The 24,474-nt window shown below is 43.3% G+C and overlaps 1 protein-coding gene across 2 annotated transcripts; it reads left to right on the top strand.

The window, feature by feature from the left end:
• The first annotated feature begins 249 nt into the window (after positions 1–249).
• On the top strand, positions 250–22,564 carry oplah (5-oxoprolinase, ATP-hydrolysing). 2 transcript variants are annotated; one of them, XM_076290152.1, is made up of 27 exons: positions 250–931; positions 1,519–1,785; positions 2,095–2,286; positions 4,364–4,478; positions 4,861–4,984; positions 6,264–6,459; positions 7,061–7,226; positions 7,968–8,106; positions 9,619–9,686; positions 9,992–10,308; positions 10,552–10,664; positions 11,630–11,800; positions 11,985–12,122; positions 12,497–12,635; positions 12,900–13,012; positions 13,123–13,274; positions 13,605–13,765; positions 16,095–16,196; positions 18,092–18,266; positions 18,765–18,949; positions 19,074–19,220; positions 19,410–19,544; positions 19,698–19,847; positions 19,931–20,088; positions 20,668–20,828; positions 20,933–21,030; positions 21,697–22,564. In XM_076290152.1, exons 2-27 carry the CDS (start codon positions 1,615–1,617, stop codon positions 21,853–21,855), a joined length of 3,945 nt encoding a protein of 1,314 aa, XP_076146267.1. In that variant the 5' UTR covers positions 250–931; positions 1,519–1,614; the 3' UTR covers positions 21,856–22,564. The 2 variants fall into 2 exon arrangements, with proteins under 2 accessions (XP_076146267.1, XP_076146266.1); XM_076290151.1 differs by having other exon boundaries at positions 250–917.
• Positions 22,565–24,474: the final 1,910 nt, after the last annotated feature.

Below are 24,474 nucleotides of genomic sequence, written 5' to 3' on the forward strand. Positions count from 1 at the left end.
AGCCGCATAATAGATTGAAATCTTTTATCAGCATAAAAAAATCATAAAATCAAAACATGGGTTTTTGGACAAAAGAAGCTTTGTGTAATATAGGCAGGCCTTGTTTAAACACATTAAAGTTGGTTTGACACAAACTCGACCCTCGTAGTGAGTGCTAAATAGATTTTTCGAATGTGTCGAATATCCAACGTCCAATATAAAACCAACTTTACCACGGTAACGCACCTCCATTCACAGACGCACCGTGACTATCACTGTCAATAGACGATCGATAATCTCCAAAAGGATATTCTCCTTCAGAATTAGAATAGGTGATACCCAAGCCTACTCAAGACTTAATCACACGGGAACGTTTTGTGTAGGCCTATTTCTGCTTCAATTTGTGCAAAACTAGGCCAATGGCCTGCATCGCTTCCGCGTCATTACAAATGCACGTCTTCGTGTTTATCGCGTGTAATAGCCTACAAGTACCTAGGCCTATTTCCTGAACACTTTGTGCAGCGATTTTGGGTTTGAATCAAACTCTGGATGTCTAGCAAATACTGGAGGAGAGTAGGCTACAAATGAGATCTATCGTCTATTTTAATCAGTATCGTTGGTCGCAATTAAAAATACCCTCAATGGCCGGATTACATTATTATTTTAACATAGGTCGCGGGCCGGAATTGGGCCGGATTTGGCCCGCGGACCGGGAGTTTGAGACCTCTGCTCAGATAGAGCTCTCACTCATCCCGTGCAAGAATCTCCCCTCAGCCAGCCTCAGCTGTGTTTTGGCACCTGCTAGGCACCGCCCCCCGAATAGGAGGTGGAGTAAGGTTTTCAGCAAATTGGAGTTGTCGATGGCGTCTGGAGAGCAGCGGTTTTCTAACGTGCAGTTCAACTGTAACCTGCTCTGGTGGTGTTAGTAGCGGTACAATGTAAGTAATCAATGGTATGTAGGCTTTTATGAGATCGAGATAAAGTTTTTCATATAATATTTGAGAATTAGCCTACTGGGTCGGCTGCGATGATCTTTCGGCGATTAGAACCGCTAGTAGCCTATCACTTGCTGGGTATTTAACGCACGATGTGTTCCTTCCGATTGCCTCTATTCTGTAATAGTCTATGCCCATTGTAGGGTACTCAATGATGTGACTGTAATTAGTTCGGTCTACAAGAAGCAATAGATTATTTGAACAAATATAAAGTAGAAGATGATCCGAATTCCAGGGCAGCTGCAAGCAATTGGCAACAGGAGCGTTTCGCTTTTTTGTATTATTTTTGTATGTTTTGTATCTGAAAAATATGAATGAATCAGGTCAAGATCAAGTTAAGGCTGTGTTAAGGCTGCACATTTTCCTTTGTCCCCTGATGTAGTCTATTATCATAGCATCTGATCCAGTACAAATTGTACAGTCTGTGTATGACATTTGTAAACACATGCTTGACATGTCAATTTAATGCTGCTTTTTGGCAGGGAGTATGTCTAAATGGACCTGGATGAATTTTGTGTGTGTGTGTGTTTCGTTCCCTTTCCAGCCTTCTAGCCCACAGAAGAATTTCAAAAGTTTGGCATCCTGTCCCCCCTGTGTCCTGCACCCCCCTTAGACAGTTGAGTTAGAGTTGCTAGTCCAGATGGCTGAGACACATGGAAAGTTCGACTTTGCCATTGACCGTGGGGGCACATTCACAGATGTGTTTGCCCGCTTGCCCGATGGAAGGGAGAGGGTCCTCAAACTACTGTCTCACGACCCGCAGAACTACAAAGATGCCCCAACTGAAGGCATCCGCCGGGTTCTGGAACAGGTGAGGATCAAAGGTGTGGAGATGGGAATTTTATGGTGAATACTGTGTAAGGGGGTGTGCTAAAAGCTGAGATGTTGGTGAACCGAATAAATTGGTTTTACAATTAGTGGCACCATCAGCAATCAACCTGGAGCAAGTAAGTATCAAAGATGTGAGCAAGGCAGCAATCATTCAGAGGTAGATGGTGCTCTGTGTCTGTGTGTGTCTGCGTCTGTGTGTGTGACAGAGATTTGGTGTGTGTGCACGCTTGTGCTTATCCTCTTACCTCTTGCCCCTCCTCCTTCTCTCTGGCACATTCCTGCCTTACAGGAAACAAGGCGGGCCTTTCCCAGGGACCAGCCTGTAGACACCTCCCTGATTGGCTGGATCAGGATGGGAACTACAGTGGCGACCAATGCCCTGCTGGAGAGGCAGGGGGAGAGGACGGCTCTGCTGGTGACGCGGGGATTCCGTGATCTTCTGCACATCGGCACACAGGCCCGACCAGGGCTGTTTGATCTGGTGAGTGACAGGCACACCAAATGAGAGCGGGCGGGAGAGGGATGAGAAGAGTGGACGAGAGTGCCATAAGTGTTTGGAGCTGCCAAAACTGAGCTTAGCTGCCAACACACTGGTGAACTCAAAGACCTATTATATAAATCAGAGTGTCCCCCTCCCCTTCTGTGGTAACCTCTGCAGACTGGTACTGACACTGACCCTTCCAACTAATGGACATCTGCTTCACCGCAAAACAGCATTGTATGGCAATGATTATCTCTCCCTTACTAGGCGTTGATATGGCACTAGTGAATGTTTTCAGTGACCACGTTCCAAGTTGCTCATTGATAAATCCTGTGCATGAATAACATTTTCTACCATAACTACTTTACTAGCAGCAGAGATTCAGAACCATGACACTGTTTGAGCTGGCAAAGAGTGAAAACATGAAGACCAGACTGCCACTAGTTTATTTAAATGAATGAATGAATGGGTGAATTAATGAATTTTCCATTTATCAAACTGAAACAAAATAGGATCCATCATGGCAGTTACGTTGCCATATCTGGTGCATATTTTAGTGACATTCAATATATAAAGGTATTGACCAAATAGTTAAGTAACTGAAGATAGAGTTTTGAAATATAGTTGTAAAGAAGTGTAACTTAAAACTTGCACTTATTTACATTGGTTACACAGAAGTGGTTGAGAATAGATGGCCCAATCTGGATCTTTTATAGTGCTCTTATCAGATTGTTATCTGGTCTTAGTTACATTCCCACTGTGCAGCTCTGTGTGTTCTCTTTGGACACGCTGCTGGGAAGAACTATCCTGCTGAGGGCTCAGTTTCCTACATCAGTAAGTGTTTGCCAGTGTTCCGTTTTCTTTCATTTTGGACACCTCATACATTGAGTGACAGAACACCCTAACTTGTCATACTATATTTACATATTTGCTATTGTTGGATTCAGTACAACCCCACCTTTCCCATAAGCCATCATATGTGTTTCTATGATAATCCCTGGTAAAGCAGTTACAGTACAAAGTAAATGAAAACATTCTGCATAGATATTCATTTTTTGCATGTCCGCTTATTTTAGGTGTATGTTTACATGTCTCTATTCATTCCATACATCAAGATATTCACATCCAGTCTTTTCTAGTAGGTAAAGCAACTTCCTGACTATAAACATGCCAAGTTTCAAAGCTCTCAGAGCTTGTGTGATTGATCTGCACTAATTTATATGCCTTAACTCCAATACGGACAGGCTATATTTATATTCTTTTTTGGTTTTGGGGTGTATAACACTGTCTTTTAATTTAACAATCTTAACAGTAAAATATTTTTAGCTAAGAATCAATTTCATATATGGGAGACCTTAGAGATGAGGAAAAACATTGTTGGGTTTAGTTCTACCTCCGGTAGGGGTATCTCAAAAATGTGGGGCCATTGTCACTAGCCTATTTACTTTTTCAGCGAATATATGAGTAGGTGGGCCCAGGGACAAACAAAGTCTTCATTCTTCAAGCTAACTATTGCAACACAGCTCATGTGTTTGGAGGGCATGTGTAACTTATTCACAGAATCCATTCACAACTAGGTCCTTGCTATCTCTGAGGACAATTGTACAAAGTAAAGTGGGGAAAATTAAAATAAATTAATTGAAAAAGCTGATATTGGTGTTAGCATGATATGTTATGGTAACAAAGTCACCAAACACAAGTCTTTGATGTAAAGTCTGTGTCATTAAAGATACTCTAAGCGATGTCACATGGTTTCTAAGCTAAAACATTTTTCGCCTCAAAATCCGCTAGTTGCCTGTTCCCTGAATACACTGTAAAAAAATGCGGTCTATGTAGACAGCCCAGGCTTTAAAAACAGCAACAAAAGCAGCCTGGTGCAGCCTGGACCATGAAAGATAACAAACTTTTCGAGCCATTGAACGACAAGATGCGCGTTCAGGAGAGTTTCAATTGCACAGGAGGGAGGGGTGAGCTAGCTCTCTGTTTTGTTTGAACGAAGAAGAAAGAAGTGACGTTACCCAACATTGCTTAGAGCACCTTTAATGAATAAATCCTGTTTGTGGATTCTGTTCCATAGGAGGTGTCAGTGCCTGAAGTGCTGTATGAGGAAGTGATTGAGGTGGATGAGCGTGTTGTCCTCAAACAACATGGCTGCCATCTGCCCAGGAAGGAGTCAAAACGCACCGTCACTGGTAAGTCACAGCACACCAAACACCTTTAAAATGCAACACTTAAAAAGCTAAGTAAAGTCTTGACACCCATTCCTTGAAGTTGCCTATTGGCAGCTCATGGTATGATGTGGGTAATGTTTGGTCAGTGAATAAGGATGACATACCATGGAAGGATTGGTGGTGGTATTGGTACTGACTAAGATGGAAGATGGAATCAAGCCAGCAGCTGAGAGCTGATGGGAATATTACTGTGTTCTATCACTGCAGAACGTTTAAATCCACATGTACTGCTTAGTGGTCCTGTGCTCTTTAGCTTAGCATTATCCTGAATTTCATCTCGTATCTCTTTCCAATATCTCTCTCTCTCTCTCTCTATCTCTCTCTCTATCTCTCTCTCTCTCAGGAAGCACCGGGGACAGTCTGGAGGTGTGGCGTGAGCTGGACCTGCCCCAGGTGGAGCGGGACTTGAGGGGGGTTTTGTCCCGTGGCATCACCAGCCTGGCTGTGCTGCTGCTGCACTCCTACACGTAAGAGGAGTCCAGTTTCACACTCCTCCACTGGCATTTAAGCAACACACACCACGGCAGAGTCATGGCCCATGTTGTCATGTTATCACAGACTACAGAACGCATGATCTGGTCCTGCTGAAAAGAATGCTCTTTTCCAGTTGTTGTTGCCTCGAATGAAAGGTCTATGGAGTAACCTATGGGATCCAGTAGAGCTCTCAGATAGTGTGGGTTTCATGGGGATAGTTGTGGAGAAATAGCAGTCCACATTCCTCAGAGGCTCAGCATGGCTCCATAGGACCTCCAGAGCTGTCGCCCATGTGTTAAGAGCGATGCAGTCACCTCAGCATGAGTCAGCTGTGTTTATGTAATGGTGCGCATACACCACTCAGTACTCCGGAGAATGAGGAGATGCAAATAGTTAATCAGTTTTATATGGTGTATAGTGGTTGCTCAATTTACATTATCTGCTCCTTAACATGCTTTTGCAAAACAGTAGTTGAATGTACTCTAAGTGCAGGTTGGGGGAAATTCAATATGCTTTGCATCTGTAGCTATGGGTGTCATTTTTAATGGATTTCCCGCTCTACAGAGTTAGTTTAGTGAGTGTGGCCACAGGTTAAAGGATTTCTTTACTCAGCTGAGCAATGCAAAAGAAATACTGGTCTTTCTGAATGGTCTCTCTGACACCCCTCACTTCTTTTTCTTTCTTTCTGCCTGCCCCCCACCACACACACACAAAACACACAACACACACACACACACATGCGCGCACACACACACACACACACACACACACACACACACACACACACACACACACTTTGATCTCTCTCTGTTTTTGCAGCTTGGGGTTTGACCTCTTGTATTGTATTTTCTCAGGGTGGTTGTTGTTGGACTTGGTAGTGGAATAGTTCTCCTCTCGTATCTCTCTGTTATCAAAGGCACCTTCAGAAGGCCCCAGTTCTCCGCAGCTCCTGAGGTTATCTATGCATTCCGAATAATATTAACACAGTTATACAGTATGTGTCCAGTGAATGTTGGAGTGCTGACTACTTGGGTAAAATATGCATCTATAACAAGTGACAATCAATTGAATTTAAATATCTATGTCTATACAATGTCAATACATTGTTGTGACAACTCAGTTTGAGGATCAATGCAGATCTTACTCTTATTTTATTGTGATCTCCTAAACCTTTCTTCTTTATGTTGCCTAGGATTTAATACTGCTGAAATGAGACCTCATCATCAACCAATTCATCCCTAAATCAAACTTGGCTGTTTTTATGTGTTTCAGGTGGTCTGCCCATGAGAAGGCTGTGGGGTCGTTGGCACGGAAACTGGGATTCACACAGGTGTCACTGTCCAGTGAAGTGATGCCCATGATACGAGCTGTGCCCAGAGGCTACACAGTCTGTGCAGATGCCTACCTCACGCCCAAAATCCGCCAGTATCTGCGTGGCTTCACCTCTGGGTTCAAAGGAGGCCTGAAGGTGAGGCTCCAATCTGTGTTGCCCTGTTTGTCTGGTTGGACTGACATGAGGACCAAAACTGGATTTGACATTTTCATTTGAATAATTTGCAAATCTGGTGAAATGTCCCTGTTCTTGCAGCATGCCCATACATTATCTTTTTTCATCGCTGTCCTTCTGCTCCTCTCTTCTTTCTTTCTTTCTTTCTTTCTTTCTTTGTCTTTCATGCCTTTACTTCTTCACCCCACCATGTCTTGTCTTTTTGCGGTGATTGCACCAAAGCTCTGGAACGAGCTGCCCCTACATATACACCTGGCTCCTTCCTTGAGTGTTTTTAAATCTCACCTAAAAAAACATTTTTATGCCCTGGCGTTTGACGCAGTCTGATTGTCTTGTTTATTTATTTATTTGTTTGTCTGCCTGTAAAAAATGTTATCCTTACTTTTTGTTGTCTTTTTTTTGTTGTTTTTGTTGTTGTCTACCAAGTCGTACTAACTTGCCTGTCCAGCACTTTGGTCAGCTGTTGTTGTTGTTTTTAAAGTGCTTTATAAATAAACGTGACTTGACTTGACTTGACTTGTCATGCCATGTCCCCCCCCTCTCCCCTCTTTCTCTGGCTCAGGATGTGGATGTGCTGTTCATGCAGTCAGACGGGGGGCTGACCCCGATGGAACAGTTCTGCGGCTCGCGGGCCGTGCTGTCGGGGCCAGCGGGCGGCGTGGTGGGCTACGCCATTACCTCCTACAGCTCCACAGAGAACAAGCCCGTCATCGGCTTCGACATGGGGGGTAAGGAGATCAGAGAACAATCAGCAGCCAAGATGAGATGGATGTATAAAGTGCCGTTGTGCTAAGAAGATGATTGTGTTTTTGTGCATGTTCGGGAGAAGAAGTGTGTGTGTGTGTGTGTGTGTGTGTGTGTGTGTGTGTGTGTGTGTGTGTGTGTGTGTGTGTGTGTGTGTGTGTGTGTGTGTGTAGGAATGTATTTGTGTTGTTTGTTGTTTGCCCAGTAGGGGAGGAGAGGTGAGTTACTAAGATGAGAGGACAATAAAGGGGAAGGAAATGGGGCCAGGGTGGAGCTCAGTCCACAGTCTCAGTAGAGAGGGAAGGAGATATGTGTTAGACACGGTGTGGAGGTGAGGTTGACAAATCATGTAGCAAATGATGTGCAAGAGGGAGGGTGAATATAGTAAGAATAGTGAGGGTGAGTATAGTGAGGACTTGAGATGGACGGATAACTGAATGACTGAGATTATGGAAGAGCATGAATTGGGCTGATATGTATCAAGCAATGTTGACTTTGTTCAGCCAGCTAGCTCACCTGAGTGCACATGAGCCCTCACACAGTCTCTCATATAACAGTACACAACAATGCACAGTGTATGCCAGAGGTGCACAATAAAGCATGTCAACAAAGACCAACTAACTCTAATCAAGAGATAATGAATTCTTTTAGGTGCTTTGCTTCACTCACCTTTCCTTTCATCAACCTTTCGTTCACCTTTGACCTTTCGTCAACCTTCCCAAAAGGGACCTCCACAGATGTGAGCCGCTATGCTGGTCAGTACGAGCACGTGTTCGAGGCGACCACGGCAGGGGTCACGCTGCAGGCCCCGCAGCTGGACATCAACACGGTGGCGGCTGGCGGGGGCTCTCGCCTCTTCTTCAGGTTAGAATCCTCTCCCACGCTTAGCCCAGCAGCCTTTCTAATGAGGAGACACAGCACTCAAAAAATCCTCCATAGAAATGCATGGGGCTAGTTTGTAATGCCAATATGGCCGATTGAGCCAATCATGTGGTGTGATGTGAATACATTGAACCAATCATATGTTGTGTTATGAAGACATTTTCCAATCATGTGTTGTGAACTCGCCACTGGAGCAAGATTGGTGTCGTGAAGCCTTGCGCACGCGCATTTCTGCTAAATAGGATGCCCGATGAGTACCCAAAAAGCGTTGCAATATGACCGCCGAGTGGAGGGACTTGCCTAAAAGGACTTTGGCTTAGCCCAGCAGCCTTTCACAGTTCCCCATACGCGACCCTGTCCTGAGGCGCTATACAAGCACTGTATCAGGGAATGTGTTCCCAGTTAAAGACAACCCTTTGACCTCAAAGCTGTTTGAGCCAGCTATGCAATATGCTACTTTTACAGAAGTGTAGCTGTGTGTGTTTTACAGGGTTAGATCCTTTAAAAACGTAGGCTACAGCTCTTACAAATAACCAGAATTACACCTAAATCTTTTCTGTTAAATGTTACATAAAATATGTTGTTTCTGTGACAAGAAATGCATTTGGCTCAACTGATGGCTTTAAACACACTGCACTGCTTATTACAGTCGCTATAAAATGTATTGTAGAAGTCAGTTTTCACCTTGACATTAAAGAAGGGTTTTTTTGTGCAAATTCTTGTCAAGAAAGCCAAATTGCCATGATTCCATTTATAATAGCAATAAAACGGGAAAATATCCAAGAGGGTGAATACTTTTTTATAGGCACTGTATGGATTGGTTTTTACCACTGTACAGCAGATACACTGGTTATGACTGTAAAGTCTATCAGGGCTAAGATGCTGTCCAAAATGTGTCACAAAACCAAGACTGACTTTATTTGCTGTTTGAAGTTCGGCAATTGTCATAAAGTCATAAAATCTGAATAGTTACTTTTGGTAGTATTGTGTGGCTCGGTTAGCGCATACAGATAGCTAGAAGCTGCTGGAAAGTGTCATCTCATACAACATCTCATGCTGGTATGGGAATCTAGGGGCTAGAAGCAAAAGTAAACTAACAAAAATTATAAATATGGCCAGTAAAATCATACTGAACCCCCAGAGGCAGCTGGTGGAACTGTACACAACACGCACTAAGAGGAAAGCCCTAAAGATAGTCCAGGATCCTTTTCATCCACTACATCACACTTTTGAAAGACAATTAGTGGACAATAAAGACCTCTAATCTAGAAGACCAGTGCCTAAAATGAAGAGCGTTTGGATTCAAGACTGTGGTGTAATCATTCACAGTGCATGCATTCAAAGATGTTTATATAACCCTATGGTCTATACATTAACAACAATCATTGTGTTTGTATCAGGTAGCATGTAACATGCACACTGGTTCTCTCAGAGAATGAAATCGATAAAGTGTTTCATTTCTTGATGTATTTCGGATGCGTTCCTCTGGGTTAGGTCCGGCTTGTTTGTGGTGGGACCTGAGTCAGCCGGAGCACACCCGGGGCCAGCCTGCTACAGAAAGGGTGAGAGAACCTCTTCAGATCTACCCCTGTTTTGTGTGTCGTTTTCTTTACAAATGCCTCTTTCTCTTTGACTTTTCTTCTTTATTTCAGTTTTTTTCCTTTTCTTTTATCATTGTTTCTCTCATTCTTTAAATGATTGGTTTCCTCTTTGTTCTTTCTTCTTTTTCACTGACATTATGCAATAGCTGAAGTATGTTGTATATCACATGTCATAGACGTTGTGGTCAGAGAGAGTCGCCTTTTCCATACATATTCCCATGCAATTACTGTCAGTTCCACAACAAATATGTGGCGTTCTTTTATAGGTGGCCCTCTTACTGTCACGGATGCCAACCTGGCGCTCGGGAGGCTCCTGCCCGCTTTTTTCCCACGCATCTTCGGCCCCAGCGAGAATGAGCCGCTCTCCAGCGAGGAGACCATGCGCCACTTCCGCCAGCTCACAGAGGAGATTAACCACTTCCTGTCAGGTCAAGCAAAGAACAGCGCCAACGGTCTCGGCCTGCCCAAAAGCAGCGGTGCAGCACGGGGTGGCAAAACCGAAATGAGTGTAGAGGAGGTTGCCATGGGTTTCATCCGTGTGGCCAATGAGGCCATGTGTCGTCCAATCAGAGCCCTCACACAGGTAATGGGGTGATGATGCTTTAATAATGGAATGATGCTTTAATAGAGGATAAAATCGGCTTGGTCGTTGTAGCATAATCTTGTTTACAAACAAACAAACTGCACCGAAAAAACATAACCTCCTTGGAGGAGGTGATAAAATTCCTTAAAATGGAGGATGCATATTGTGCCATTTGTTATCAGTGGGATAACCATGTTGTGGGATGAGGACTTCCGTTAGTAATGACTACCGCTTTGTTTCCAGGCAAAGGGCCATGACACATCCAAGCATGTGTTGGCCTGCTTTGGAGGGGCCGGTGGCCAACATGCATGTGCTATTGCACGTGCCCTGGGCATGAAGACTGTCTTCATTCACAAGTATTTCCCACTGTTAATCTTACAATTTAAGATTACAGTAATTTCCTGTGTATTAACCGCATTGTGTATAAACTGCAGGACAATGTTTTATGCAAATGGAAAACAAAAAAATCATGTATAAACTGCATTTGTGTATTAATCACAGTGCCCAATATCCCAATGAATTAGAATCAGATCATGCTTTAATTATAACGAAGAATGAAGAAAAGAAATTCCCAAACATTGCTGGTCCCTGTGTATTAACCTAACGGCTGAAGAAATTTTGCAAAATCAATGTGTAACCTTGGTTAATAGTCGGGAAATTATGGTAGATCTTACAGCCAGCAAGACAGCATTTCCTATTGTGTGTGTGTGTGTGTGTGTGTGTGTGTGTGTGTGTGTGTGTGTGTGTGTGTGTGTGTGTGTGTGTGTGTGTGTGTGTGTGTGTGTGTGTGTGTGTGTGAGTGTGTGTGTGTGTGTGTGTGTCTAAGTGCCTGTGTTCTCTGTGCCAGCACACACATGTACATGTACATCTTCCTGTGAACACAGTGTGTATGTCTGTATTTGCGTGTAGACTGTGCCTGTGGTGAACAGACCGGGCTAACAGTGGTGAACAGACCGGGCTAACGGTGGTGAACAGACCATTCTAACGGGTCTTATTAATACATATGGCCTACATATTCCTACTGTACTTCTGCTCCATGATTTATAAGCCTGATGGCAGAACACAGCTGGCCTAGAACATTTTGTCCCCCTCATATGTCTTGCACTATGCCTGTCTGTCAGTCTGTTTCTCTCTCTTCATCCTCCTTAGAACTCATTAGGAATGTGCTTCCTTAGCACAACACATACTGTACCTTGTGTTATTAAAATACTGTTAACATTGAAATATTTTGAAGAGAAAGAATAGAAAATATGGCCTCTTCTTTTCTGTCTCTCTTCTCTTTCTTCCTTGGTCCCTCTGTCCCTCTCTTCCCCTCCCTCAGGTACAGTGGGGTGTTGTCTGCCTATGGGTTAGCTCTGGCCGACGTGGTGGAGGAGGTGCAGGAGCCATGCTCCCTGCAGTATGAGCCGCGCTCCTTCACCGAGCTCGACCGCCGGGTGGACGCGCTGTCCCAGCGCTGCCAGGACACGCTCCGGACCAGAGGCTTCAGCAGGTCAGGGGTCACTTTAGCCTGGATGGCCACAGATCAGCTACCACCTCACAGAAGCACAGAATGCAAAAGCCATACATGGAAATTAATCTAACTGGAAAATCTCCCTTTTTCCCTTTCAATCCCTCCATCTCTAACTCCTTTTGTCTCACTCTATCCTTTTTTTGTCTTTCTCACCCTCCATTAGCGCTCAGATCAAGACTGAAGTATTCCTTCACCTGCGCTATGAGAAAACTGATTGCGCTCTTATGGTAACGGCCACTGGTTACCCAGGCAACTCTCAGTCCTGTCGCGCTGGAGACTTCCGCTCTGCATTCACCAAAAGGTGAGGTCAACTGAGGTCAACTGTGCACACACACACGCACACACACACACGCAAGTACACACACACACACTCAACTGAGGTGTATGCGCATTTGTGCCAAAGTAAACATGTAACCTGTAGCCTCTATGAGTGCCTGCTGTTGGATTCATGACATGCTTTGAAGTACCTGAGTACCTGATATGTCCCATGTTATGTTTGCTGTCAGGTGTTACGTCTGTGTTATATGTGGTGCTGTGCCCACATTATGAGCTTTGGAGCATGGAGTGCTGTATGAAAATGATTATCCCCTGGGGACATGAAAGACTATCTGCAGGATCTACGTGTCTCACCCTTCTTCACCTGTTTTTTTTTCTCACTCTCTTTCTTTTGAAAAGATACCTGAAAGAGTTTGGTTTTACCATTCCTGATCGACCCATCATGGTTGATGACATCCGGATCAGAGGGTCAGGCACATCGGGCATTAAATCAGTGATTCATGCTAAATCAGACTGTGCTCCTGCCAAACCCACAACGGTACAGCCAATCAACTTCCCCTTGAGTGTGATAACAGCTTCTGTGTATAAGATTTAGTGACATGCGGTACTCCAAAGGGCACCAAACAATTTGGCGTTCTTTTTTGCTGGACCCTTACCTATTTATAAGCGCATGGGCTGTTTAAATTATGCACCCAAAAGACTTCACGAGTAAGTCATCAGAAAGAGGGCCCAGGTGCAGGAAGTGGCCTCTTTAATAACGCATGTCTCAGCAAGAAATTGCTCATCTTCTTCTGTTACTAAGGTCACCAAGTGTTACTTTGAGGACGGCTGCTTGGATACCAATGTGTACCTGTGGGAGGAGCTATCATGTGAGCATAGCCTCCAGGGTCCTGCCATCATCATTGACAAGAATAGGTATGATGTCTCTGTGTGTATGTCCATGTTTGGCCTGTGTGTATGTCCCCAACTTGACATTTAATTGATTGTGTGTAAAGGATGTAAAAGCCTCTGTTGATTTGTCTTAGCACCATTCTGGTGGAGCCCGGCTGCACAGCACAGCTGACGGAGAAAGGTGATGTGTGCATCGGCGTGGGGACAGACTCCCAGTGCACACTGGGCACCGAGCTCAACGCAATCCAGCTGTCCATCTTCTCTCACCGCTTCATGAGCATTGCAGGTGCGACACTGGGGGAGGGAGGAGGGAGGGAGGGAGGGAGAGGAGAGCGGTGAAGAGTATTGGAGTAGAGGAATAGAAATGAATGTAGATTAGAGTGAAAGGGGACAGCTGAGAGGTATTAGGGGCTAATGTGGCAGAGAGATGTAGCCTACGGTGACATGCAATCTGGATAAAAGCAGTAGACTGTAGGTTGAAAACCTACAGATATACTTGAGATATACTGTATTCTAATCTAAACCATTTCTCTTTTCTCCATCAATTTTTGACGTGACACACACACACACACCCACACACACACACACACACACACACACACACACACACCCACAGAGCAAATGGGCCGTGTTCTCCAGAGGACCTCCATTTCCACTAACATAAAGGAGCGCCTGGACTTCTCCTGCGCTGTGTTCGGCCCTGACGGAGGGCTGGTGTCCAACGCTCCCCACATCCCTGTGCACCTGGGGGCCATGCAGGAGACGGTGCAGTACCAGGTGAGCATCCATGTTTTTCCCCTCTCCTCCTGCGTGACTGTGATAATAAGGGTGTTGTAGTTTTCCTCTCATCCACTGTGTACCAGGGGCGGAGTGGCAATCGGGACGGTCGGGAGTTTTCCCGATGGGCCGGCCCATAGAGCTTTTAACGCTGCTGTGCATGTACATGAGAAACACATAGGCCTACAGAATATTAGCTAAAATCTTCGAGACTTACACTTCGGAGGTCTAAGAAGTCCAACCAATATTTATACCACTCGCTCACTGTCTATATGTCATTCATGGTTACCCTGCACACTCATCTCTCCCATGCTGATTTTTGTGAAGGCTAGCCTTAATTTTTTATCTTAATTCATTTTTTTCTTATTCAGGCGTTACAGAACTTTCATGGTCACAAATAAAAAAAAAATGACAATTTAATTTGTTTGTTTGTTCTTAAATTAACGCAGGCCTAGGCTAGAATGAAGCAAAGCCTCCTGGGAATGGGGAATGTGTTTCTGGTTTATCCAATGATGATGGGAGGGGCGCCGGTGCCGTCAGAATTTTCCCGGTGGATTTTAGTGCCCCACTCCGCCCCTGCTGTGTACCCACTGCATTCATCAGCACAGTAACAGGGGATACTAGTCAGTACACCTTCTATGTAGGGGCAGTGGCAGTGTAGAGCTTAATGAGCTGGGATAGCATGCAGTAGCCTGAAAGTTGTCGGTTCAATTCCTGGCTTGCACTGTTGTCCCCTTGAGCAATGCACTTTACCCCAAGTTGCTCCGTGGACAACCTTGTAATACCTTGTCAGCCTAGTTGACATATGTAAGTCACTTTTGACAACAAGTGACTTAGCTACATACCGTATGTCATATGTATAACAAAGCGAATAAATGTAAATGTAAAATACAAATGTAACCTTAATAGTGTCAAAGGCAAAGTCATGCAGGATCAATAAAGTATCTATCTATCTATCTATCCATCTATCCATCTATCCATCTATCCATCTATCCATCCAATCCATCCAATCCCTCCATCCATCCATCCATCCATCCATCCATCCATCCTATGGCTGCTTATTTAGCTCAGCAGTGCTGGCACAGGTCTCATTACTCTGGCGAACCACTGGACAGGCCAGTGCCCTGCCTAAGAGATGGATGATTAGGTTTGGAAGGTCAGCTGTAAAACCTGATTAGAGCTCAGAAGAAAAACCTGCAGGCTATGTGGCTGTCCGCGAGAGAGTTGTGTGTCTTGACTACGCCGCTCCATTCGGCATCTTTTGTCTTGTGTAGGCCTATCATTTGTTATTTTTGTAATTAACAAATTACAAAGACGCTGGCGACTACGCTGCTCCATCCGGCATCTTTTGTCTTCTTGTGTGTCAATGCTTTGTATGTGGAGCTCTTTGGGTTGCACTCTGCATACAAAAATGCAATATATAAATAAAAGTTACGTGACTACTTGACTTATATAAACAGTATACAGTATATAAGATAGTATATAGACCCTTTCAATAGAGTTCCATTATCAGCATCTTATTATACAGCTCTTCACAATGCAAGTAGAATGGGATTTCCGAAAGTTCTAGCGGTCATTATTTCTTGGGAAAGGACCTCTGAAAACAAGAATGACCGCTGTCAATGGCAACGGAGTTTGTGCTTGGAACTTCATTCAAAAGTGAAAGCAGACGGTTGATCAGCTGTGTTCTAAAGAATGTTTGATTCAAGTTCAGCGTGTGTTGCGAACTATTTGCTTCTCAGCAAAAGCCACGACGAAACGGTAACAAATAAGTGTAAAGAGACATTATGGAGTTTATTTTTTCGTTTTGGCAAGTAGCCGTATAATAAGCGGGATAATGTATAAAACTCTGGTCATTATGGGAAAATAAGCCCCTTCAGGGCGAAACAAGACCCCTCCGCTGGCGCGTCGGGGTCCGGTTCGCCCTCTCGGGACTTATTTTCCCCATAATGACCGGCGTTCTATACATTATCCCTTACATAGTTGGCCCCACAAGGCTTCCGTTTTAACATTCCATATGTTATCTTAATGCAGAGGAAGTAGATTGGGAACCAAATAGAACGTTCAAGCATTGTTTTTGTTTTTATTGTTGAAAGGGTCTATAAACTCCTGGTGAAATACTATCTGGTATGCATGCTAGACATTCCTACTCTAACACAGAACCTGTTAAACATGGCACACTTACATCCCTAATTTTTGTTGACAGACAGGTCCATCTTCATATGAAAATGCAATTGACCTGCTTTTCTCTCTCTCTCTCTCTCCTGCTCTCTCTCGCTCTCTCTCTCTATCTATCTCTCTCTCTTTCTCTCTCAACCTTCTATCACAGCTCAAAGCACTTGGGAACACTTTAAAGGAGGGTGATGTGATTTTGAGTAATCACCCGTGTGCTGGAGGAAGCCACCTGCCGGACCTTACTGTAATTACACCAGTGAGTGAGCGTTCTGCACTCCAGCCAGTGTGCTGTATTGGACCCATCCATATAGCCAAATCCCTGTCTTTTCCCCGTCTTTTCCTCTGGCTCTCCTCTCCTCTGCCTCTTCAGGTTACGCTACAGCTAGCCATTAACTCTAAGCACTTCCCTCTCTGTTTCCTGTTTCCGCTTCATGTGCTTCAGTTATATCTGAACAAACTGATCAACATCTTGGACAATGAGTGTCACCCACCCCACAGCACTATTGTTAAGCAGAAGAGCCTGATCAGCTGGAGACTTCGCTCACTGCCTTGCACAACTGACAGACTGAGAAAGTAATTTGTCCCCAGGGCCATTGAACTGTTCAATGCCTCACTTAAGGGAAGAGGAGAGATAGACTTCTCTGCATAGTCTGTCTGCCTCTTCACCCCCTCCATGTTTGGTACTGTCTGTCCACTAGCCACTTGTACCACTGTCTTTATGCCTCACTGTTTGTGTGCTATATTAGCACATTAGCACATGCATAACCCCCCCCCTCCATGCCACAGCAGAACTGTGGCCACACTTATACATTTTCTTAAATAGTTAAATATATAGATATATAGACTTTACTTTACTTTATTTCTGCATTGTTGCACTGTTGACTTACTCATTTGCACTATCACCATGACCACTATCACCATTGCACTACCACCATGACACTCATTCACACAGAGCACCTTAGAGCACCTTACCATACCTTACTATGCACAGAGAATCACAGGCTCAGTCCCTGCCTAAGTCATTGCAAGCGCCTCTGATTTATTAATCACCACTATGTGGATACTGTTTTCTTTCTGCTGTTAAAGAATGTGTTTGTGTTGTATGTATGCTGCTGAGACCTTGAATTTCCCCTGGGGATCAATAAAGTATCTATCTATCTATCTATCTATCTATCTATCTATCTATCTATCTATCTATCTATCTATCTATCTATCTATCTATCTATCTATCTATCTATCTATCTATCTATCTATCTATCTATCTATCTATCTATCTATCTATCTATCTATCTATCTATCTATCTATCTATCTATCTATCTATCTATCTATCTATCTATCTATCTATCTATCTATCTATCTATCTATCTATCTATCTATCTATCTATCTATCTATCTATCTATCTATCTATCTATCTATCTATCTATCTATCTATCTATCTATCTATCTATCTATCTATCTATCTATCTATCTATCTATCTATCTATCTATCTATCTATCTATCTATCTATCTATCTATCTATCTATCTATCTATCTATCTATCTATCTATCTATCTATCTATCTATCTATCTATCTATCTATCTATCTATCTATCTATCTATCTATCTATCTATCTATCTATCTATCTATCTATCTATCTATCTATCTATCTATCTATCTATCTATCTATCTATCTATCTATCTATCTATCTATCTATCTATCTATCTATCTATCTATCTATCTATCTATCTATCTATCTATCTATCTATCTATCTATCTATCTATCTATCTATCTATCTATCTATCTATCTATCTATCTATCTATCTATCTATCTATCTATCTATCTATCTATCTATCTATCTATCTATCTATCTATCTATCTATCTATCTATCTATCTATCTATCTATCTATCTATCTATCTATCTATCTATCTATCTATCTATCTATCTATCTATCTATCTATCTATCTATCTATCTATCTATCTATCTATCTATCTATCTACACTGTTCTCACACACTCTGTTTCTCTCTATTACTCTCTATCTTTCTTTCTCTTGAACACTCACTCACTAACTCTGTCTCTCTCTCTCTCTCACTCACTCACTCACTCACTCACTCTCTGTCACTCATTTGCCCACGCAAGGACTTACAGTCTCTATCTCCTGTAGGTGTTCTGGCGTGGTGTGAGTGGACCTGTGTTTTTTGTGGCCAGCAGGGGGCACCATGCTGACATCGGCGGCATCACTCCAGGCTCCATGCCCCCTCACTCCAAATCTCTGCAGGAAGAGGGGGCCGTCTTCACCTCCTTCAAGCTGGTCACCGGAGGCGTTTTCCAGGAACAAGGTCAGTTGTGACTGTTGGGGCTGGCTCTGAGAGAAATTGTAAATATACACTATGCAGAATGGATGGAGAAACGCATTGAGAAACACAAATCTCTGTAAGCAAGATGCAAGGAAGGCTTCGCTCATGTTTGAACTGGCTTGTCATAGACTGGATAAATGCTGGATAAATTTTTTTTTTTTTTAATTCTGAACACACACATCTAAATTATTTGGATGTCTCAAAGCCATAGTCCTCAGATATCTCTGCCTAGTGGACTCTTCCTTGCACAACTGGGGGAATGAGGTTAGAGCTTTCCGTATATCAGCTGCTGATTAACTGGGGGAATGAGGTTAGAGCTTTCCGTATATCAGCTGCTGATTAACTGGGGGAATGAGGTTAGAGCTTTCCGTATATCAGCTGCTGATTAACTGGGGGAACTGGCCAAGTTGGTTCTTCTAACTAAATGAAAGTTATCCAGTCATCAGCCTAGACCACCTTCTCCCTACTCTTCTCCTACAGCTGTCACAGAGGCCCTCATGGCTCCAGCACAATACCCAGGATGCTCCGGGACTCGCAATCTCCACGACAACCTGTCAGACCTGCGGGCACAGGTAGCAGCCAATCAGAGGGGGAGTCACCTTGTGAGCGAGTTGATTGGGAGCTACAGGCTGGCTGTAGTTCAAGCATACATGGGCTACATTCAGGTGAATTCACTGTCAAAGCAGTATTTGTTTGGCTGTAAGAGATAATCAACCTATGGACCCAATATTGATGATACGAATTAAACACACACACATATTCATTTATTCATTCATTCATTCATTCTAGAGCAATGCAGAGTTGGCTGTAAGAGACATGCTGAAAGAATTTGCACGTCGTCGCCGGCAACAGACGGGCTCCCTGGAAGTGGAATCAGAGGACCACATGGACGATGGAACACCGATCAGGCTGCGAGTGCAGATCAACGAGCAGGAGGTAAGGGAGTCATGAGACCCCTGGTGTCTCTCATCTCCCTGTGACTGTCCTCCTATAGCTGTCTTTTTTCTTTGCCCTCCCCCTCCTCTCCTCTCTCTCTCTCTCTTTCTCTCTCTCTCTCTCAATTCAGTAATCTTGACTTGATGAGGAATAATAATACAAGCTGTTTCTGTGTCTGTTTCTGTGCAGGGCAGTGCAGTGTTTGATTTCACAGGCACGGGGCCAGAAGTGTGGGGGAACTGTAATGCTCCTCGTGCCATCACTTTATCAGCACTCATATACTGCCTGCGCTGTATGGTGGGCCAAGACATCCCACTCAACCAGGTACACACACACACACACACACACACACTGTAAACCAGGTCTTTGAAACACTATTTGACACATTCTAAAGCACAAATGAGATATGCCTCTCAGCTGATGGCATAGTTGTGTTATCTGAGATAAGATATGACCCTCGGTATCTCTCTGTTTTAGGGCTGCCTTGCGCCAATCAAAGTGATCATTCCCCTCGGCTCCATCCTCCAGCCGTCCCAGAATGCAGCTGTGGTGGGGGGGAACGTGCTGACATCACAGAGGGTTGTAGATGTCATCTTCCATGCATTTGAAGTTTGTGCAGCCTCCCAGGTGAGTCAAACTATGTATAAGTGTATGCTATGCATGTCTATCATCTCTGCCTTCTGTTTCTCATCCATTTCTCTGCTTGGCAGGGCTGCATGAACAACGTGTCCTTTGGGAGTGAGACGAGTGGTTACTATGAGACCGTTGCCGGGGGTGCTGGTGCAGGCCCTGGTTGGAATGGGCGAAGTGGGGTCCACAGTCACATGACCAACACGCGCATCACTGATCCAGAAATTCTGGAGAAGAGGTGTGTTTATTTAGTAAATACTGACTTTTGTTAAAGTATATTTTTGGACCTTTTCGTTTTTATTCAGATTCAGATAGGACGGTGAAAAGTGACAGGAAGTAAGTGGGAGAAAGAGAGATGGGATGGAATAGGGAAAAGGCCGCAGGTTGGATTGGAACTCGGATCCCCTGTGGGCACTAGGACCCAGTTTTAGTATGGATGCCAACAGCCACTTGTGCCACAGCTCCCCAGTAAAAACTGCCTTAATACATTATGTGTTGGCCCAGTGTATTTTAAACTCCACATCATTCATTTCAGTTCACCAGTTTGTCAATGTTTTGGCCCTGTGCACCTATTTATCTTTTCCTTGCGACCCTTTCCGTTCCTATCAATTCAATTCAATTCAATTCAATTCAATTCAATTCAATTCAATTCAAGTGAGCTTTATTAGCATGACAAATATTTTTTCATTGCCAAAGCAGAACATTTAGACATACATTTACATAGAGAATGCTTGGAATACAGTACATGGCAAATAGATACGCATCCAAGATTAACAATCTCTAATCTACACTCTCTTCACTCTTACCCGTTTCTTAGATACCCTGTGATCTTGGAGCAGTTCTCACTACGGCCTGGCTCAGGAGGTGTAGGGCATTATCGTGGGGGTGACGGGGTGATTCGGAAACTTCTGTTCCGGGAGAAAGTGGTCCTGTCCGTTTTGACAGAGAGACGGTCTACACGGCCATACGGACTGAATGGTAGTCATCCTGGCCATAGCCTTTCAGTGATAATTAATTATTTTTATCTTAGTGAAACTACATTTACTATCTCTTTCTTGCATCTGTTTCTCATGCTCTTTCAGGAGGTGAGAGTGGAGAAGCAGGTCTGAATCTACTTCACCGGGCTGATGGGAGAGTTCTAAACCTGGGGGCCAAGACCACAGTCAGCCTGGAGCCTGGGGTGAGGACAGGCTTGGACTTGTTCATGTCTTAAACAGGAATCTTAAACTTAAACATGCAAAACTAGGATAGTCTTGAACTGTAAGACTGTGACTGTGTAGTTAGTGTATAATGTTTATGGGGGCAGCCGTGGCCTACTGGTTAGCGCTTGGACTTGTTACCGGAGGGTTGCCGGTTCGAACCCCGACCAGTAGGCACGGCTGAAGTGCCCTTGAGCAAGGCACCTAACCCCTCACTTCTCCCCGAGCACCGCTGTTGTTGCAGGCAGCTCACTGCGCCGGGATTAGTGTGTGCTTCACCTCACTGTGTGTTCACTGTGTGCTGAGTGTGTTTCACTAATTCACGGATTGGGATAAATGCAGAGACCAAATTTCCCTCACGGGATCAAAATAGTATATATACTTATATACTTACTTATACTTAATATGTAAAATGTTTGGGGCTATTCTCTCATGTTAATTCATTAAGGACATCTGACTGTCATGGTCCTTTTTCCATAAAATATATTCACCCATTAGTTATAGACTTTGGTGCACACACGCTGAAGAGCTTTTTATATTTTCTTGGTGGATGTTTGGGAAGTATTTTATTAAGTATTTTATTGCGTCTCATGCATGTCTGCCTCAGGTGTTTCTGTATGTAATGTCCATTTTGTTTGTGTCCGCAGGATATGTTCAGTCTATACACTCCAGGAGGAGGGGGCTATGGGAAGGAGGAGGAGGACGATGGCAACGGAACTCTGCCTTCCAAGCGCAGGCGGCTCAACGAGACCTTTGTGGAGCGAGGAAGCGTGTTTGAGTACCGCCGCGCACAAGAGAGTGTGTGAGGAGAAGATAGGTGGTTGGGGGGGGGAAGAGATGGAGATAAAAGAAAAAGAAGAAGGGGAAAATGTGAAGGGTTGAAAGGGAATAGAAAGTGTGTGGGGTTTCTGTCATGAGAATGTAGGAAGAAGTTATTCATGTGTCAGGAGTTCCAATGCATACAGCGGTGTGTCTGAATGGCAACTATTTCAGGAATCTAAATTTATTTTTATGAAAGTTGTTTTTTTACCTTTTGAAATCAATTACAAACATTTGTGACACCTCACCTTTGTTACAGAATGTCATATAATGCATACACATCACATGTTGCAGTCATATGTCACTGTACAGGGGGTTAGATTACACATGCAGTTTGTTATAACAGGCAGCAGAAACCTGCCCAGCAGTGCTCTATCACCTCAGGCCAGGGACACATGCAGTGTGTGAAGGACAAGCTTGGTGGGGGTATATCTGACCATTGATAAGACTATGGAGGAGAACCTCCTGCTGCCATGTGATGCAATGCAGATTGTAGCCATAATTGGAATGAGTGTTTTTACACTGTGATGTACTCACACTCCATACATGCACACACGGACATCACCTGCCAGTATTTTTAGACTAACTGTTTATTTCATTTGGGGCTATGAATAGCTGAATAAATAAATAAAATCAACACAAAACAACACAATATCCTTGAGTAGTTTTAAAATGGTTGGTTTTACTTCAAATAAAAACCTGATTTTCTTTACATTTGTCATTCATCTCTCTAAATAACTCCAGTGACATCATAAACTCTCTTATAAATGAAAAAAAAAACAAGAGAAATCCTTATTCTACTTAAACATTGCTTGTCTCTGGTAGAGTTGAGTTTCAACATATCTTCAAGTGTTGTTCAGTGTTCCAGAAAAGCCAGCGGTATAGATGCCTTTTGGTGGGAAAATAAAAAATTATATATATATATATATATATATATATATATATATATATATATATAATTTTGAAGAATATAATCTTACCAGTGTGAAGACCTTTCTTACTGTCATTACAGTGCAGGAAAACTGAAAGACTTTGTAGTCTTATAATGTTGTGCAAAGCTAATATCTGCAAGTTATATTGTTTTATAACATTTACTCATTAATGAATCAGATAAATTCCATCAATCTCACTGTTTTTTAAAGGACCTTTCCACTGCTTTTACAGTGCTATGTAGAGCGAGTGTTCAGGATTAATAAAAAGTGTCTGTGCTGAGGACAAGATAAGGAAACCCTGTCGGAGGCCCTGAGTTATGGCCCTTGTCACCCCAGGGGGGAGTGCTGTTCTGGGGTGATGTGGGTGAAGCAGAAGGGGTCTTGGACATGGATGGCTGGTTTTAAAGTCGTGGGTCATGTCAGAGATGGCAGCAGGAGGTCTGCTTGAACAGTACCAGCCTACCATGGACTAGCGAGAATGAGGGAGATAAAAATCTGTTTGAATGGATCAGTGATCAGAGGTGCTGGACTCAGATGGAACCAGCCAACACCACATGTGTTGGGAAATTGCCCAGATCACAGGAATCCAACAAAGACAGAGATGAACAACAAAGCAAAGGCATTATGAAAAGAAATAATCTATTTTTGTGCGCAGGAAAAAGAACAAATACATAATAAAAAAACATCTTTCACAGTATTATCCTGAATCTTTCCAGGCAGAAGTTATTACATTCAAAATGCCATTATGTAGTTCAAGACATTTCAGTGAGGTTAAAAGAAACACATTTCCAGTGAATTGTAAATAAGGCACTTTTCTACACCCCCATCCCTGACACTTAAGTCCATCCTCCCACATTGGCTGATACAACAGGATGGACATTCACAGTTGGGGGTGGGGTTGGTGCAATTCAAATCGAGGGATTCATCACTCCATACTGAACAACCTTGCACTTACTTCTTATGCAATTCCACAGAGGTAACACTCTGGTATGAAAGATTGTACTGTATGTATAACATTTGAAATTGGAGTATTCATGTAACATACCCTGTATTCATGTAACATACCCTATATAATATGCCTTGTTATTTGTGGGAAACTTTAGTCATCACATACATTCTCAACACTGATTTGTAGATTAAGGCACAGAGTAAAATAAAATGTAAACACAGCATTTTGTAAATATCTCACCACAGACACACACACACACACACACACACACACACACACACACACACTTATTTAGGGTCACTGACAGAGTTACAGCAAGAAAAGGAAAAGACCTGTAAACACCCTGTACTTTGATTTCATTTCAGACCTCGTTTGTTACATTTTAGGCCTTACATAGTGGCCACCTATTTTAAACAAGAATAGAAATACTATCACGAACACCTGGAATGGTTCTACAATATTTGACGTTGGTAACATTTATAAAACGTTTCATTAAAAAAAACATTCATATTAAACAAAAAGGATAAAATAGTGCAAACTAGCAGTGCAAAGTCTTTGGTCAGTAATGAGTTCATATGAGGTAGCAATCACTGGTAGTTTGGAAGCCACTTTCCCTGAAGCCTTAAAGCTGAGGATTTGTAAACAGACTACTGTTAGACCACACCTACTGAGAGATAGGAGAGCAAGTGTCTTCTTTGGCAGGGAGGAAAGGGGACTTTAAAGTC

Source organism: Alosa pseudoharengus, unplaced genomic scaffold (genome assembly GCF_046254945.1).
Source record: "Alosa pseudoharengus isolate Yale_2024_CS ecotype anadromous, Long Island Sound unplaced genomic scaffold, YU_APseudo_1.1 YU_APseudo_1.1_scf_18, whole genome shotgun sequence".
NCBI classification, from domain to species: Eukaryota; Metazoa; Chordata; class Actinopteri; order Clupeiformes; family Clupeidae; genus Alosa; species Alosa pseudoharengus.

What these genes read in the sequence shown, in the direction of transcription:
- oplah (XM_076290152.1), top strand. Translation starts at nt 1,615, where the DNA reads ATGGCTGAGACACATGGAAAGTTCGACTTTGCCATTGACCGTGGGGGC. An exon ending in TGCAGATCAACGAGCAGGAG is followed by an intron (nt 19,221 to 19,409) that starts GTAAGGGAGTCA and finishes GTTTCTGTGCAG; the next exon opens with GGCAGTGCAGTGTTTGATTT. An exon ending in AAGACATCCCACTCAACCAG is followed by an intron (nt 19,545 to 19,697) that starts GTACACACACAC and finishes TCTCTGTTTTAG; the next exon opens with GGCTGCCTTGCGCCAATCAA.